Source organism: Photinus pyralis, unplaced genomic scaffold, assembly GCF_008802855.1.
Source record: "Photinus pyralis isolate 1611_PpyrPB1 unplaced genomic scaffold, Ppyr1.3 Ppyr1.4_LG1, whole genome shotgun sequence".
Taxonomy (NCBI): Eukaryota; Metazoa; Arthropoda; class Insecta; order Coleoptera; family Lampyridae; genus Photinus; species Photinus pyralis.
The window spans coordinates 18,917,475-18,935,126 of record NW_022170249.1 but is presented as its reverse complement, the minus strand read 5'-3'; the positions used below and the strand labels follow the sequence as shown (position 1 = coordinate 18,935,126).

General features: G+C 36.0%; 1 protein-coding gene and 1 long non-coding RNA gene across 4 annotated transcripts; one reads left to right on the top strand and one right to left on the bottom strand.

Moving 5' to 3' along the window:
- The first annotated feature begins 6 nt into the window (after nt 1-6).
- LOC116160442 lies at nt 7-1,211 on the top strand. Of its 3 annotated transcripts, none has more exons than XR_004143220.1 (3): nt 7-220; nt 394-515; nt 863-1,211. It is a non-coding gene; the product is annotated as an uncharacterized LOC116160442 (long non-coding RNA). The 3 variants fall into 3 exon arrangements; XR_004143219.1 differs by having other exon boundaries at nt 7-268; XR_004143218.1 differs by lacking the exon at nt 7-220 and having other exon boundaries at nt 275-515.
- A 1,307-nt stretch (nt 1,212-2,518) lies between these two features.
- On the bottom strand, nt 2,519-11,633 carry LOC116182588. The gene is made up of 2 exons (XM_031503130.1): nt 10,963-11,633; nt 2,519-4,453 (listed from the first exon to the last, which is right to left on the bottom strand). The coding sequence occupies exons 1-2, from the start codon at nt 11,425-11,427 to the stop codon at nt 2,684-2,686; spliced, it is 2,235 nt and encodes a 744-aa protein (XP_031358990.1). The 5' UTR covers nt 11,428-11,633; the 3' UTR covers nt 2,519-2,683.
- Between the last annotated feature and the right edge of the window lie 6,019 nt (nt 11,634-17,652).

Genomic DNA, 17,652 nt, shown 5'->3' with positions numbered 1-17,652 from the left:
TCCAAAATCCCCTTACTATTCATAAAAAATGTGCCAAATTCCTTACAGAACGGCTTCAAAAAATAGTATGTGTAGGGAAAAACCAAAAGTTTATTATTTTCCGGTGTAGGGTAAGAATATTCAATAAAAGTATCCGTTTTTGAAGAAAAAAGTCTATTCCAAAATCCGAGCCAAAATCCCAATGCTGTGCTTGGCAAATATGTCATCCTGTATATATAAGGTATGACTGAACTACAGTTGACGGTTCATACAGCATACAGTGCACATTGTAAGCCAAAAATTTAAACATTGCAAATTGTATAAATGTATATTGGCATATCATGCATGCGTTGTTGTTGTTTGTAACTGTTTGAACTCCCTTCTTAATTTACAACTACTATGACTTCTTTGTAGTAGTATAGTCACTCGGAGAGAAATTGATCAGCCTACCTCCATCTGTTGATTGAAAATGTTGGAGCAAGTGCATGGTGGAAACTTTGGTAACTTCTTTCACGGAAACTAACAACTAAAAATAGGTATAGAGTTAATTAATTGTTGCCAATTTCATTTGATTTTACCATAACTTGTTTGTTGTGGTACGCATCAATGCCTTTGCATTAATGTACTAAACAATTAAGGTGTTTGCATGGGAATGCTTATGAAAGCTCTTTTGTTCTACCTATTTAACAACCATTTTTATTAGTCAAACGCTTGATTTAAATATTTCAATTACTGTATTTCCCACAAATTTTTTATTTATTGCTTATTTATTATTTAAAATTATTTTAAAGATGTCTCCTTGTAGAACACAGCGCATCGTGTAATTTATGCGCACTATAAGCATTTCATTTCTTCATCTTATTTTGATTTGGTTTTTTTACAGTCCCTTGATAACAGTGAGTATAGAGAATCAGAAAAGGCGTCCATGAAAACTGTAAACGAGTCAGATAAGCAAAAAAATAACCAGACACAAACCAAAGCCAGAGCAAACAATGAAGCTATATTATTGAAGCATGAGAAAAAATTCCCCCAAGACCAGTGGAATCAATTGCGTGTCAGCAGCAGTCTGCTAAATAACCAAAAAACGAATAGTATAATTGACAACCAACAAACATCTGAAGCAAAACCTGTGAATAATTTAGTAAGAAATAACCTATGCATTAGAACACATAGTAAACAAAACACAAAGGTAAAGAATACAATCAATGTTAATTCAAAACGTGACGAGAGCATAACAGATAATATACCAAGTGAAAGCGATAGAAAACCTTTTCTTTCCTGGATTGCTGATTTTTATCAGACAAAAAATCTAAATAGAACCATCATTCAGCACAATAATACACAACACATAGTTGATGACATCTCGGATAAAGCAAAGGAAACAAATTTTAGCACACATGCTTTTTTGCCAAAAAGTATAAATAGCAGTCAACATCAGGTACATTACGTTAATCCTAGATTGGAAGCGCCTGTTAATAACGCATGGAAACTACGTTTTTGTGCTAACACCCGCATATCTAGAAGAATTAATATATGCAAATCTCAAAGAAATAAGTATGCAATTAAACGTATTATCCAGGAGGAGTATGAGATAAAACGAACCATGGCTGTGGTTCTTTTAGGGGTATCACTGCTTTCTTTATTTCTAATTCTTTGTAATTATTTAAAATGTCTTTGAGCTAGCATTTCTTTTTCAAGATCATAGTTTAATTATGGTGTAATATAAAATAGTGTTGTACTTAGACACTTTGTATATCACAATATGGAATGAATGTTTTTGTATAAATTGTGCAGCATTATTTTTTGTTAAAATACCAAATAAAGTTGAAAGATTTTTGTAAATATAACTTTCTTCTTAGGTCGCCTAAGACGTTATTTTAACACATTTTTAGATATACAGGGTGACTTACGGGAGACGGATGTTTTTGAAATGGCTAGTGCATGCCTTCGGTAAGTGGTGGGGCGACGGACGGTACGTCATTCACTCCATTGCAGCTTACCATTTCAGTAGCAATGGAGCAGCACACTGCTCGCGCATCAATGGAAGTTGTGAGAAACATGTTTCCTGTAAAGCTGATTTCACGTTTTGGTGACGTACCGTGGCCGCCAAGGTCACCGGACTTGTAACCTTAAAAATATCGAACAAATCATCACTAATACGTACGTGATTCGCATTATTTTCCGCGTAAAATAGTCTAATAAAAATTTATTGGAGAAGAAATATTGAAGTACAGGAGACAAACCTCCTAGTCAAGTAATGTCATTTTATTGACTAGTTTTGCATTAAATTTTACCCGAAATCATATTTCAATTTTCATATAGAACATTTGACTAATGTCAATCTGTCAGTGTTGACAGGTGTCCTTACAGACATTTATAGCAATGTGACAGGTGCAGGCGATAAAGTGACAGGCGACAGGAAAAGCGGTCTGAACTGTCTCTCATAGAACCTGAACTTTCCTGACAAAGTTGGAATTAAAATGAAGGTTTCGTGACGATTTCAGTAAAAATATTTTCATCTTGTATGAACTTGTGCACATATATAAAATTCTTTATTATCATAAAATTGTCCAACAATTGTAATAGAAAAAATAAGAATATAATAACACAAGTAAAAATGTTAGTTCTATTAAAATGGTGGTTTTTTATCACACATTTATTATTGTAGCCTAATTGACGGCTGTAAGGTAACAACAATAATTTATCACATTAAAATTTCAATATCATTTTTGTATCCGGTATAAAAATGTAGAAACATGTTCGACATAGCTAAACGTGGTTTCGCATGTATCGAAAAAGAGCTCTGCGGAAATAGTTTATCTAATAAAAAAAAATCTCGCCCGCCCGTTACGAAACTATTCAAGGGAATTACAGAGTTGCCTTCCATATTGTCAGGCGTTCGATTAAAGGTTGGTAAGAAGTCTTCAAGTAAAAGCAAATCTTGATCCGCTCTCCATTTGTTACTTTCAACGGTTTTCTGGGTTGGGGTTTTATGTTTTCTCGTTTTATTCTTCTGCAGTGTGCGGTTATTAGAAGACGAACAAGGAATAATCGATTTAGAAACTTGGCTCTTTCCGAGAAAACTGGTAATGATGATAATGTTCTGTTCCTGTCTCGAACAGTTGACTGTGATTTCTCTATTAATGTCAACAATATCAGGAGTCTTTTCTATTTCAGACAATAAGGTGGTGAGTTTGTAATTCGTAGCAGAAATCTCACTCGCCCCTTTTTTCTTGTGCTGCCCTTTCACTTCGATTACTGCACTGTCCTCTGTTTTGTAACCCATTTCCTGACAAAGAGTATCGTTTAGCCATTTGTCGTCTTCATGTGGCAAGGTGGGACTTGTGTTAACCAAATTATTAACGCTTGGTCCCTTTTTTCTACGACGTCTCTTCGAACGTTTAATACCTTCAACTGCCACTTCACGTATTTGATGAGGTTGTTCTCCATTTTCCGACTTCCTTCGAGTAGATTGTTTATCACCCAATTTGGATAGATTTAGCTTTTGTACTTGAGGTTCTGTTATCTTTGGAGTCTGGTTGTCAGAATGTTTCTTGATACTCTTGCAATCAGATTCTGCAATGTCCAAGAACCAGAAACCATTCTTCAGTTCATCATGACAATCACTACCCGCATGTGGTTTCAATATTCCTTTGAGTTGGCAATCATCCAGTTTCGTACAGGTTACATTTTGTTCCAATTTTATTTCATGACCAGTTCTTAATTTTTGATTCTTGTCTATTTTTGTTTGTTGATTTCCTGCAGACTTTTGCTGTGTATTGTTTTCATCTATTAATTCGTTAAGGGATGGCCATTTTAAGGATGATAAGTTAAATGCTATTGGATTGGATTTGTTGTTGTCAACTTGTTTAGAAATACTGCCCTTCTTCCTTTTGGACCTACGCTTTCGAGTTTTTTTTATAGTATGTATGTTATCCAAAATGCTTGTGACAGTAGGTTTATTATTAGTGTCCTCAGCTTGAAACTTGAAATTTTCGCCGGGCCCAGCTTTTTTCCTATTTTCAAAAAGTGGTGGACTTTCTTTTGTTGATTGTAGTGCTTTAGTCTTAGCCTTAGTTATCAGTTTACTATTTTTGACATCATTGAAGAGCGACGACGAATTTTGTAATCTTTTTGCAGTAATCCTTAGCGAGTCACTATCATCAGATCGAAGTACTGTTTCCAATATCAATTTATTCTTCATATTTTTTTTTTGTGTGGTTTGACTAGGTGTAGTATTGTCACATTTTTTCCTAACTTTCGGATCTTGCAAGATTGTTACAGCATTAGCCAAAGGTGAAAAATTTAACGTATCAACCTCGGTATCAGCTTCGCTTCTTGTAGAAGAAGGTGTGCCAAGTGCTGGCCATTCAATTGAAGAAAAAGAAAACGGTTTGACGTTTTTAGATAGACTCTCGTTTCTTTGATCCAACTTCTTTTTTGGATGTTGAACAGGGTTACTCTCTTGATAGCCCTACAAAAAAGAGAAATGTAAATAAGTGCCTTTTGTGTGTTCATGAAAACAAATTCATTAATTGCCATTGGATTGACAAACCTACATGCGCGCTTAATACAATGTTTCCAAAAAAAATTGTATCCAAATGCCTGGTTCTATGGTTCCTCGGTCGCCAATGCAGGAAAGCAAGTTAAACATGGCGCTCCGTGATGTATGATCACGACAATATAAAAAAAATCAATCGATTAAAAAAAAATTTGCATAACGTTAATGTCCCAGCCGTTAAAACACGCCATAAAGCAGAACGCACACTATCGCGGAATGGAAGGGAATGGAACGGAACGGAAATTTTGAAAACATATAAATAAGTTAGAGTTCGCAGACTATCGCGGATCAGAACACCGCGGAATGGATTGGAACGGAATGGAAAGACTTGGATTGCTCACTCAACGAATTTTTCCACACTCTTCGTTTAGTTTAGACGAAGGCGCGTACAAAGCTGTTTCATCCTACAGGAAATAGAGTAAAATAGCTCTGACATTTGACAATATACCGTAGCCATTTTGTGTTTGTTTGATTATTGAAATGAATGAAGAATTTTTAATTAATTATATTTAGTTATATTATATGGTTATCCACATCTATATTTGTCATGCGATACAAATTTGCGTTTTTTTGTTTTCTCTCATTTCTTGCTTCAAATTCAAACTACACACAGCACTACAAATTCTTCATCTGACGTGTCCACTGCGAAAGAACATTACACCCTACAAACAGGATCAAGCAAGTCTGGTAATATAAATTACTCTTATATACAAATAATTTTGTTCCGCGAAATTCCGGGCTAATGTGCGGAGATTCAGAATTTCCATTCCATTCCGATCCATTTCATTCCGCGATAATGTGCGTCCTGCTTAATCGAATTTGTATGAATTTTTTGGTATTTGGATTAGAATTAAAAAAAATTCAAGAACTTATAGAATTGTAAAGGTTATGCAGAGATGGGCAGTGTTTTTTTTACCTAAGTAAAAATAAAACTATCCTAGTCATACAAAAAACACGCATTTATCCAGACGATTCGTTTGGTCTTTGTGACTACTTTCCGACAAACCGTTTTTGAGATATTCGCTCTTAAAGTTTTGAAATCATCAATGAATACATTTTTCCAAACGTCCTAATCGCCCTTTGTGAGTACCCCCTTCTGCTCTTAAAGTATAAGCAATAACAACAGACCATGATAACTGGTTGAGGAGGACTATGGTGTGGGAGTTCCATGAAGGATAAAACTCCCCCCCTCCATCCCGTACTTTGACAAGAGGACAGAAAGAAGGGCAGTAGTGTGTAGAAAACTGTTCCTTTCGTTGAGACCTTTAATTAGATTACAATAAGAGATCAAATTAATTTTTAACCCCCCTCCCCCAGGCCCCGTCGCTCACTGATCTCGAAAACGGGACGGGAAAGTTATAGTTTGTACAAACCAATTTATTTCGATGAGACCTTTCATTAGAATACCATGAAGGGTAGAACATGTGTTTACCCCCCCCCCCCCCATTTTTTAAAGTTTAACTTGACACCACTGAAGGCATGCGTATGCAAAATCTGAGACCAATTGGTTGTCGTATGTAAAAGTTATGCAAGTTTACTTTCAAAAACAGCATCTCAGGAAATAATTCGTGGGGGGGCCCCCTTTTTAAACAGCGAAATTTGATGACCGTCTGGCACACCTTCGAGGTATAGGCTACCTACTGCAAAAAATTCCAGGACTCTAGGACCATTTGTAATGTAAATGTAAAAAAACAACCCATAGAACCTATGAACGATGTTTCAGGAATAAACAAACCGAGAAATAAACATTTTATATCTGAATTCAGTATATAAATATAAAAAATTAAAAGAAAAGGTATTCGTCCTAAGGCGAGTTACTTTAGGGCATTTTCCATGCATTGATAAGTATGTCCCAAAAGGCCATAGCTATGTGAACTATGTTTTTTTTACTAGAAGCATCTATGGTAAAAATTTCAACAAAATATATTACCCAATATAAAATGCGCACCCGCACATTAATGGTCAAGATCTTTTTTGACTCGGTGTCAGGGCTATAAGCTACCGAATTCAAAAAGAACAAACTGAAAACTGTAGGAGTAGTTAAGGCCTCGGACGGACGGACGGAGAAATTGGTCATAATGGCGCCTTCCAACATGAGTTGGAACATGCACTAAAAATAGATTTTTTTTGTATATTGAATAGTATCATATTTCTCCTGGAAACGTATTTGCAAAGGTTCTCTCTTACTAAAATGTGTATTGGTCAGCTATTCTACGCAAAATCAAATTGGTGTCTGCTAATATTACAAATTGCGCCTGACTGCAGGTAGATTTTGTAAAATTGTAAATATTTATCTGCGGTTGCTAGAGACTGCAAGAGATTAATTAGGTACTGACATTTACGACTGGTGCGTTTTCAGGATCTTTTCTACATGTATTATGGGAGTGAAACACCCTCGGAAACACCTCTTGGACAAAGACAAAAATTTTTTTGAAAAAACAGTTGTCTCTCACTTATTGAGGGACTATAGTGCACTCATTATAAGAAGGTTGGCGCTATGTAGGGTTGCCATCCGTCCGGGTTTCCCCGGATTTGTCCTAGTTTAGGAGGCGTCCGGGAGCGTCCGGGCGGGGTTTCATTGGTAGTCCGGGTTTTAGGCCATCAAGTTTCTGTCAAAATTTAAGCCAACAAGATAAACTTTTAAGCGCCAGTCAGCTTTGGTTACAATTTTTTTAAACATCGAATCTTCATTTATACTTGGAGTTATTGAAAATTGCCTAGAGCTTTTTTTTGCACTCCTGCTCATAATGCCACCGTTGAATAAGTATATTACGCACTGAGCGCGGAAGTAGCTTATTTCTCGAAGAATGTTAACTGCCCGAGGCGCTTGCGCCGAGGGCAGTTTTATTCTGAGAGAAATAATCTTTCGCGCGAGGTTCGTATACTATTTTATTCACAATCGTAAGAAATTACAAAAAGGTTAAATAAATTGTTTAAATTTTGCTTTTTATTCTCATTAGTGGAAAAATGTCACATCAGTTCGTACAATTGTCAAACATCCGTCAATTGTTTCATTTTACGCGGCCGTACTTTTACGAAAATTTGAATTTAAAATTGAAAATGTCTGATTCAGAGGAGATTATAAGTACCCCCCCTGAGTTACGAGAAGTTGCAGAGACAGTTTCAAAAAGTATACTGCCAGATAAAAGTAAAAAACGATACGAGCAAACTTACAATTTGTACAAGGCCTGGGTGTTTAGAGAAACGTACTCCAATAGGTTCTGAAAGTTCGTTATTGGCATACTTTAACGAATTAATATCTAAAGGTTAAAAAACCCTCAACTCTTTGGGCTACGTATTCAATGTTACGCTCAACTTTAAATTTAAATAAGAGCGTAGACATATCACTAAATTTTATAATCTGATCGCCTTCATTAAGGCGCAAAACGTTGAATACAAGCCAAAGACGTCGGAGGTTTTTGGCCAGGATCAAGTAGAGAGATTTTTGAATGAAGCACGTTTTGATTATTTACCACAGAAAGTAAGTAGATAGCTATTAAATAAAACTACAATACGTATTTGACAAAGACGTAAACATTTAATTAAATTATGCTTTCTAGTGATACAAGTTCATACAAAGCCACTTTCATTACAGTACTAACTTTGGCAAAAATTGCATCATTTCTGAAATTGAAGGACGAGGTTAAATTCACGGGGCATTGTTTCCGTTGAACAGTGGCAACTCTGTTAGCAAATGCCGGCGGAGACACTCTTCAATTAAAGCAATTGGGAGGGTGGAAATCTGCATCGGTTGTGGGTGGTTATGTTGACCAGTCTCTTCATGGCCAAGAGAGAATAGCGCGAATTTTGTCGTTATCCACAAGTGTCACGGGAGATGAACAACCTAATGCTTCCATTCCAATACCCAAGTTGCTCCCGAATAACCTTTCCTGTTGCGTCTATTACTCAAGAAACAAACTTTTCTACTGAGCAGACCAAACAAGGCCTGATTGTAACTATAAACAACAGCGGTCAGTCCAATGTAACCTTTAATTTCAACAATTGTAGTTCTTGAATTTGTATCTTTCCGTGAATAGAACCGTTATTTTTTCTGCATTGGTACGTCCGTTTCTGTAAATTTGATCGATTTTACTTTATTATTAATCCAATAATGAACTTACCAAGATAATGTTATTTTGAGGTTAACGAATTACAACCAACTGGAAACCAACAGCCAATTAGACATGAATATCTATTGTACCGTGACTCCCTCAGCAACGCGCAACCGCTTTGAATATGAATTTACTTAAAACGCGCCTACGGGCAAGCGTTTGTTTTGTTTGTATACCTATGAATAAACAATGATATTACCATTACGAGTATATTTTTTACTCGTACTTTACCCCTTACTCTTAAACAGTAACGCAAATTCAAATTCTAGCGTGTTTACGGTTGCGCAGTGCCGAGGTCACTGAGAGAGTCACGGTGCAACAGAGATTCAAAACTTCATCTCATCTAGTGCGCCATCTGTGACTGATATTAGTAGCTATTACTTCCCTTCCTTAGCGCGGAAGTTCATACTTTCGAACTTCGTAATAAATATAATCTAGTTACGGCCGACTTTCAAACTTCTTAAATGAGACGAATGACTCTTATTACTAACCGATTGTGAATAAAAGAATATTTTCACTAGTGGCAAAACAGTGGACCAAAGAAAGGAATTTATTGAATATTGAAACAGTCTAGTCATTGATAAAAATAAATTAAACAAATATAGCAAACGAGCTCCTGGGTATGGCTATAGCATGTGCAATACCAAATTTTAAACCTGATGTTAGTTTTGCTTTTATTTAAAGTGTATATACATGAAATTTCATTTACTTGCTTCCGTAAATAATAAAGTTGGCATCGCGCATGCGCAAAACCAAATTTTGAACTGGCGTTAAATTTTCTTTTATTCCAAGTGGCTATGTATCAAATTTCATTTAAATACCTTCATAAATAAGAAAGTTTGCAATTCGGTCTATAAATGGTCCAGATGCGCAAAGGGCACTGTGAATGCTGATCGATTAGGTTCAACTTTTGGAATTGTGTTTTATATGGCTAAAGCTATGCGCATATTGAATTTCATGCAATTCGGTTCATAACTAACGGAGATGTCAAAAGGGCCTACTTTATTTTTTTGGCTACATTGCCAATTCACGAACTACGATCTACAAATTTGATAAAGAATCCACTTGCAAAATTTAAAAATTTCATCGTAATCGGTCCATTCGTTTATGAGTTATCGTGCTAACGGACGGACAGACACCGCAAAATTATAAACTCGCTAAGAGCTCGTTAATAAAGTACAATTTCAATGACTATTTCTTTAGACAATATTTTTTAACAAATTCAGTTGATATGTCCGGGTTTATAGTCCCTAAATGCGGGGTTTTCGCGCTTCCTGTTCTAGTTGGCAGAGTTTTGAGATGGCAAACCTAGCGCTATGTTTAAAGATAAACACACACAGTAAAAATATAAAATGGCACCAAATTATTGTAAAGTAGAAATATCCAGCACTGTGAACAGAAATAAATGTTGACATTAACCAGGGTTAGTACATACCAACCTTGAACATTAACAGCCAATGACACTTGGGTTGGGTTGTTATGTGCACTTAATATATGGGAACCAATATTTTTTTCATTAAAGTACCAGACTTGGTACACTTGCTACTTAGGTGGACCTGAATGGAATTCGCCCGGGAGGCAGCGGGAGATACGCTGCTGTGAGGGAGGGGGAGGGGGTAAACTTTTCTTACGCTGCGCGCGCTGTTGGTCGTCATAATTGCTAAATTATAACTACTAGGGCAAGTGGGGTATCATTTTTGCATAAATAAAAGGTGGTCATTCATTTTCTGAAACAAAAAAAGCATCTTTACGGACAAAAGATTGAATTACGGTCAAAAATCTTGAATTTTATTTACAAAAAAATTCTTCAAATGACCATAATCTTTGAACTAGCGCCGATATCGCCTACAAAAAAATATATTTCCATTCGGGTCCACCTAAGTAGAAAGTGTGCTAAGTCTGGTGCTTTAATGACAAAAATATTGGTGTTGGCGTATAACGACCCCACTACTTCGTCAGTTTAATTGGCAACAACCTACTACCAGCTTACAAAATTCCCCAGTCGTTTTATGTTTCAGTGTAACACTGACTCGTGTTTTAACCAATCACAGTGAAGTTCAAAGGTTCCATATGCATTTTAGCACTACCTTCTTATTCTTAAAATGAATACAGTATTGCCCAATTAATAATATAATCAGAACCACTATTGGTGTGTTCGTTGGTTTCATATGGAGCTTGCTCCAATTATATAAAGAGTTACTGAGAGTAGGTAATAACAGCAATGTGTTTGCAATAAGGCTCGCAGATATGGTACAACTACTTGCTGAAATAAATTTGTACTCCCACAAAAACATATAAGTACATACTCACCGTGAACTCCTTTAACTTGGGTCGATCGAAAGTGTTTTGAAGATTTCCAATAACCTTAGGAGTTGCAGAAGCCACTTTTGGTCCATTAACTTTGGAGGCTGATCCTACAACGGCTTTCCCTACTTTCTTCTTCTTTTTCTTTGCCTTTTTTGTTAACTGAACATGGTTGCCATGAACAGATACGCTTACGGTGTTGCTCTTTTTCTTTAAACTTGCACTGGCCCCTTGCAAAACTTTTGAAATGCTTCTTTTATACAACACAGTAGTAAAAGGTTCTATTTTCACTACATCACAGTCATCGTTTATATACAGAGGGGGTGGTTTGTGCTTGTAATACCATTCATCGAAATCGCTTTTATCACTATCACTATCACAATCTAAATTATTAGAGAAATGAATTTTATAAGCAAATTGGTCTTCGTCAAAGGTGTTCATTGTGAGATGCCTTGCAAATACATTACTCATACCTTTGTTTACAGTCGATACATATTTAATAACAAAAATAAAACAATTTCCTTAAAATACAGATAAAAAGGTATCAGTAATCACTACATTTTATCTATTTGGTGTATAATTAATAGGGGCTATTATCACAGGAGGTACTTTAAAATCAATTAAAATTTTCAAATAAAAACAACTTTCTATTCATCTATTGTAAACAATTAGCAGTTAACATAACCTAAATTGTTGGCTTCGTCACGATTTACATCTGTGGTATTCGTACAGGGTGTTACAAAAATATACCAAACAACTTACCCTTTGAGACCATAGGCGCTTTCTTTCGGCTACTTCGCAATCATGATTTGGAGATCGTGATTCGTAAGATCACGTTTTACGAAAGAACGCGCGAATTTAAATCAAAATATGGTTAAGTTTACGTAGTGCACATTTGCATTCGAATTACATATTTTTTGTTTGGATTATGAAAATAATTTAAATACAAGTGGAAGCATTGAATTTATAAGTTATAAATTCAATGGTGGAAGTACTTGCACGATTATGCTCCTCTTCAGTTACACATATTGACTAATCTAACATTTGAGCAAAAATATCCTTGCGTTTATAGGTTAGGAATTCGTGATCATAAAACTTTTATGTTCAGTTTGTTCGCGATTTTAGCAATCATGATTATAAGATCACACTTCGAAAGAACGTGATTTGACAATCCAAACGCGTTTGGATCACCGAAAGAAAGCGCCTAATAGGTCTTTATCATATGATAATTTTAAATTAAAATATGATAATGCGGAGGTGCTCGAGTGCGGATTTTCCGACCATATGGCTATTCTATTGACAATAAGTGTCGACTCTTCTATCAAAAAAGACGAGGGCTGGGTTCTAAAAAGAGTTTACTCGAATCATAACAAACGGTTTTTCTACAATGCAATCAAAACAGAAACATGGAATTCTGTTTATGAAAGCACATGCACAAACACGAAGTACGATTGTTTTGTGGGCATACTTCAGTACTACTTTCAAACAGCATTTCCTTTAAAAAAATATAAGAGTTCCTTATACACCGCCAAACACCCTCGACCATGGATTACCCCAGAAATAAGGACAATGAGTAAAGACCTTAAGGACCAACACTTCCTGTGGAAAGTTACCGGTAATCGCGATGTCCTAATCAATTATAAAATACCTACTTAAAAAGAAGTATTGCCGAATAATCGATAAAGCCAAACGCGAGTGTAACGACTACTACCTATATTACAAATTCGAACAATCCGAACAAGGCCGTGTGGCATCTAATAAACGAAAGTATCATGTCCACGCGCAAAAAAGCACCGAATGAACTCTCGATAGTGCATAACAACAGCAATGTTAAAGACCCCGCCCAAATAGCGGAAATCTTCAACAAACATTTCATAGATAGCGCAACTGCAATTGCCAACTCATTTTCTACTGTGGCTAACAATGAATCCATACCACGACGCACTTCCTGTTCCTTCTTCCTTCGACCGGTCTCGGAATCCGAATTTCTCCATCTCATTAATAAAGTATCAAAAAGGAAGTCTTCTGGCGCAGAAAGAATCCCTGGTCAAATATTAAAATGTATAGCAATGACTATTGTCAAACCATTAATCCATATTACAAACGACGTGTTTACCAGTGGGGTTTTCCCTCATTCCCTAAAAACTACAAGAGTAATTCCTGTATATAAGAAGGGCGATCGGCAGCAGGTAGGGAATTATCGACCCATATCAATCGCTTCAGTATTCTCAGGGATCATAGAAACCTGCATAGCGACACGAATATCTGATTACCTTGACAAGCTCAACTTATTCTCGAAAACACAACATATGGATTTATTAAGGGGAAATCGACTGTTTCGGGCCTTTTTAAATCTATCAATGATATTTCCGAATCCCTGGACAAGAAATTATATACAATGGGCATCTACTTCGATATATCGAAGGCCTTCGATAATTAATCGCGAACTCCTGCTGGAGAAGCTAGAAATCTATGGAATTACGTTGGAATTGGCCGGCAACTGATACAATCGTTCAGCGTTCTTATCGAGAAGATCGCAATTTGTTGAAGTTACGGAAAGAAATGGCAACATAGTTATTGCTAAATTCAACTCCTCTACTTTGAAACCCACTGTCGGCACTCCTCAGGGCTCAACTCTGGCGCCGCTCCTTTTTGTCATTTATGTAAATGATATGGATACTCTGCCTTCGAATATACCACCGCCACCCTATGCAAATACGCAGACGATACATCGGTAATTATCTCGGGTTCTGGTATGGACACGGTAGTAGATTCTGCAAATAATGCAATTCGCGCTATGTCCGATTGGTGTGCCACTAATCGGTTGAAGTTGAACGAAGAAAAAACGGGGCGGTAGTCATATATCGAAATGTCCATCTTCATACTACTGGCACTCACGCCAAAATTAAGTCCAACGGTAAAGACATAACCGTAAACACCAACCAAAAATTTCTAGGTGTAACCTTAAACGAGAACCTCAATTGGACAGTTCAGACAAGCGAACTATGCGGCAAACTACGCAGAGCCAGTTATGCGGTGCTTTGTCTGAGACACAAAGTGCAACAAACAACACTTCTTACATATTATTATGCACATATACAGAGTCATCTATCATACGCCATCACCATCTGGGGAAATTCTCCCGCTAGCAGCAGAATTCTTAAAATCCAAAAATGCATCATTCGCCGTATTTGCTATAGTGAGCCTCGGGAACACTGTAGACCTTTGTTCAAACGACTCAAGATAATGACTATTCACGCATTATATATTTATAAATGTGTGCTATACGTCTCTCTAAACCGCCACGAATTTGTAAGCAACAAGGAGGTCAACAGTGGCATGCAGACACGATATGCGGACCATCTTTCTATACCCCATCACGCTACAACTCTGTATTCAAAATCTCCAAAATACATGTGCATCAAGCTGTTCAACCATCTGCCTCGCGATATTCGAAAGCATAGCACGCATATTCACTTTAAAACAGCTTCTCGGGATTTTTTTCTCAACCACCCATACTACTCGGTGGACGAGTATTTAAATGCTTGATTGTGTTATTGTTTGTTTGTGTTACTGCGTATACTGTCCATATACATTAACTGTTTTATATGTTTTGACGCGCCAATGTTACATTTTGTAATTTAACGGCATTAAAAAGTTTATTATTATTATTATTAAAATTGCAGCAAACTGAATGATGAAAAAATCCGTATGAGCTGAAGAATATCATTATGGCATGAAAAATTCACTGAGGCAGAAAAATCAAAAGAATTCAAGCAATTTGAAGAATCGGAAAATTTTGAAGAAACAGTAAAACATGGAGAATTTGAAGAATATGAAGGGCGAGAATAATCTAAAAAATTGGGGGACTTTTCAAAAATCTTGCAAATTATAACAGAGGATTTTGAAAAATCGTGAAAATGTGATGAATCTTCACAATCTATATAGATCTTTGAGGATCAGAAGATTCTGAAGCAACTGAAAACGAAGTTGCGAAGTGATTAAATGATCAGAAAAGTTCCGCCTTGATCTTTACCCGTTTTAGTGATCACTCTGTAGATGAACACCCCGTATTTAGAAGCGTTTTAAATTGGGTAGAAGGCATGATAGTATCATGGGTAGAAGGTAAAGGTATTTGATTTAATTTCTAAACTTGTGTTTTGGCCGCCTCTAGCGTAAATAAAAGCCGCAATTAATTCCTCGTTTGCAACTAATCCCGTCAATTGTCTTTGTTGCGTCCGAAAGCTTTTGTCATTTAGAAGACGAGGGCGAATTAATATTTTCAAATTCAGCTGCGTGAAGTAATTAGTTAGATGATTTTGGTTTCCTATGTTAATTTTAAACGAGCATTAAAACGGCAAGGCCGTGCAGGTTTACGCCGTGTTATCAGGTTGACAAGAGACTACCTGACGACAATTAACGGTAGCTAAATGAATGTGTTGCATTACACAGCATCCGATTAAGTCGTGAGGGGTCTCAAAAGAAGCGCTCTTAATTAATTGGAATTTTAAGACTAATGCTCCTGCCGAAGGTCTTAAGTTGTTCTATACGCAAGTTACGTTTCGTAAGTAGCGAAATTTTGAGCTTTCCCGTAAATTTTATTTTGCATTCATACCGTTTAATTTTTTTTTGCATTAAGTTTACCGCACCGTATCTACAGTTTTTGTTTTTTTCTTGCGCACCAGTAAGTTCTACCGCTTTGTCTTATTACAAGTTTAACCTTTTATTACTTTCTGTTCTATTAATTATAAGGGGAGGGGCATATTGTTTCGTTTTCCCGCATTTGCTTTCTCGTAGACACCGCTAATTAATTTATGTTTTGTTGCATACCCGCTAGGGAGTTTGCCGTAATTTTGTTTTAGTTTGAGTTGACCCGAGACCGTGCCTCAAATCGTTAATATATATATAATATAATATAATGTTAATTGTTATACCGTACCCTCTGGTGGCGCTTGAGTACGTCCGTCGGTAAATTTATTTTTATTTTTTTAAAATTAAACTGTAATCATTCCGCTAATACTGATTTAATTGTTTATGCCATTTGCGCGAGGATTTACTATCGAAGTTTGTCGAAAAAGCTAGTTACTGTCAAGAGTGATGGTGGAAGGCGAGAGCAATTCTCTAAAAGGGAAGAATTAGAAAAATTCAATAGGTATTTTAAGAATCTAATGAATAGGGAAAAAACGGCAGCAAATTATTGTAAAGTAATTGTAAAAATTCACAAAAAGGGCAGGATCTACAGAATAAAAAGGTACAATGCGAATCTAAAGAATCTTAAGTAGCAGACCAATCTACAAAATTGGAATTAGAAAAATGGTAAAAGTTGACGGAAAAATGGGCAAAAAGTAAAAATGGAATTAATCCGAAACATAAAACAAGTTAAAAAGTAATCGTAAACGATTTACATAAAGCGCATTTCCACTTGCATTCATTTCCCATTTGTAAGATGCAACTTCTGTTAAAATCGTAAAAATCCGCCCACAAATATGAAAGATAGCGTTGCACATGGGCAATCCATTGTTGACGTGCTACTTCAATTTCAGTTTATGAGAAGAATTTCATTTAAATGCTTTTTTAAATAAGAAAGTTTGAACTACGCATGCGCAAACCTAAATTTTAAAACTAATGTTAGATTTTCCTTTGTTCCAAGCGCCTAAGTATCAAATTTCACTTAAATAGTTCCATAGATAAAAAAGTTGGCACTGCGCATGCGCAAAATAAAATTTTGAAACTAGCGCTAGATTTTCCTTTATTCCAAGTGCCTATGTATCACATTTCATTTAAATTCTTCCATAAATAAAAAAGTTGGCACTGCGCATGCGCAAAATAAATTTTGAAACTGGCGTTTGATTTTCCTTTATTCCAAGTGCCTATGTATCAAATTTCGTTTAAATTCTTCCATAAATAAAAAAGTTGGCACTGCGCATGCGCAAAACCAAATTTTGAAATTGGCGTTTGATTTTCCTTTATCCCAAGTGCCTATGTATCAAATTTCGTTTAAATTCTTCCATAAATAAAAAAGTTGGCACTGCGCATGCGCAAAACCAAATTTTGAAATTGGCGTTTGATTTTCCTTTATCCCAAGTGCCTATGTATCAAATTTCGTTTAAATTCTTCCATAAATAAAAAAGTTGGCACTGCGCATGCGCTAAAACAAATTTTAAAATTGGCGTTTGATTTTCCTTTATTCGAAGTGCTTATGTATCAAATTTCTTTTAAATTCTTCCATAAATAAAAAATTTGGCACTGCGCATGCGCAAAACCAAATTTTGAAATTGGCGTTTGATTTTCCTTTATTCCAAGTGCCTATGTATCAAATTTCATTCAAATACTTTTATAAGTAAAAAAGTTTGCAATTCGGTTTATAAATGGTCGAGATGCGAAAAGGGCACTGTGAATTTTGAATCGATTCGATCCAACTTTTGGCATTGCGTATTATATGGCTAAATCAATGCCCATATTGAATTTCATGCAATTCAGTTCATAACTAACGGAGATGTAAAAGCGATCGAACATTTCTAAACAAAGTTATCGTTCACACGGACAGATAGATGGACAGACAGACAAAGGAACAGACGGAGAGACCAACCGGCAGGCGACAGATAGCAATGCAAAATTATAAACGATCTCTAGGATCGTTAATAAACGGCAAAAGTGTAAAATTATGGAACATGTAAAAAACGGTTTTTTTGTTTT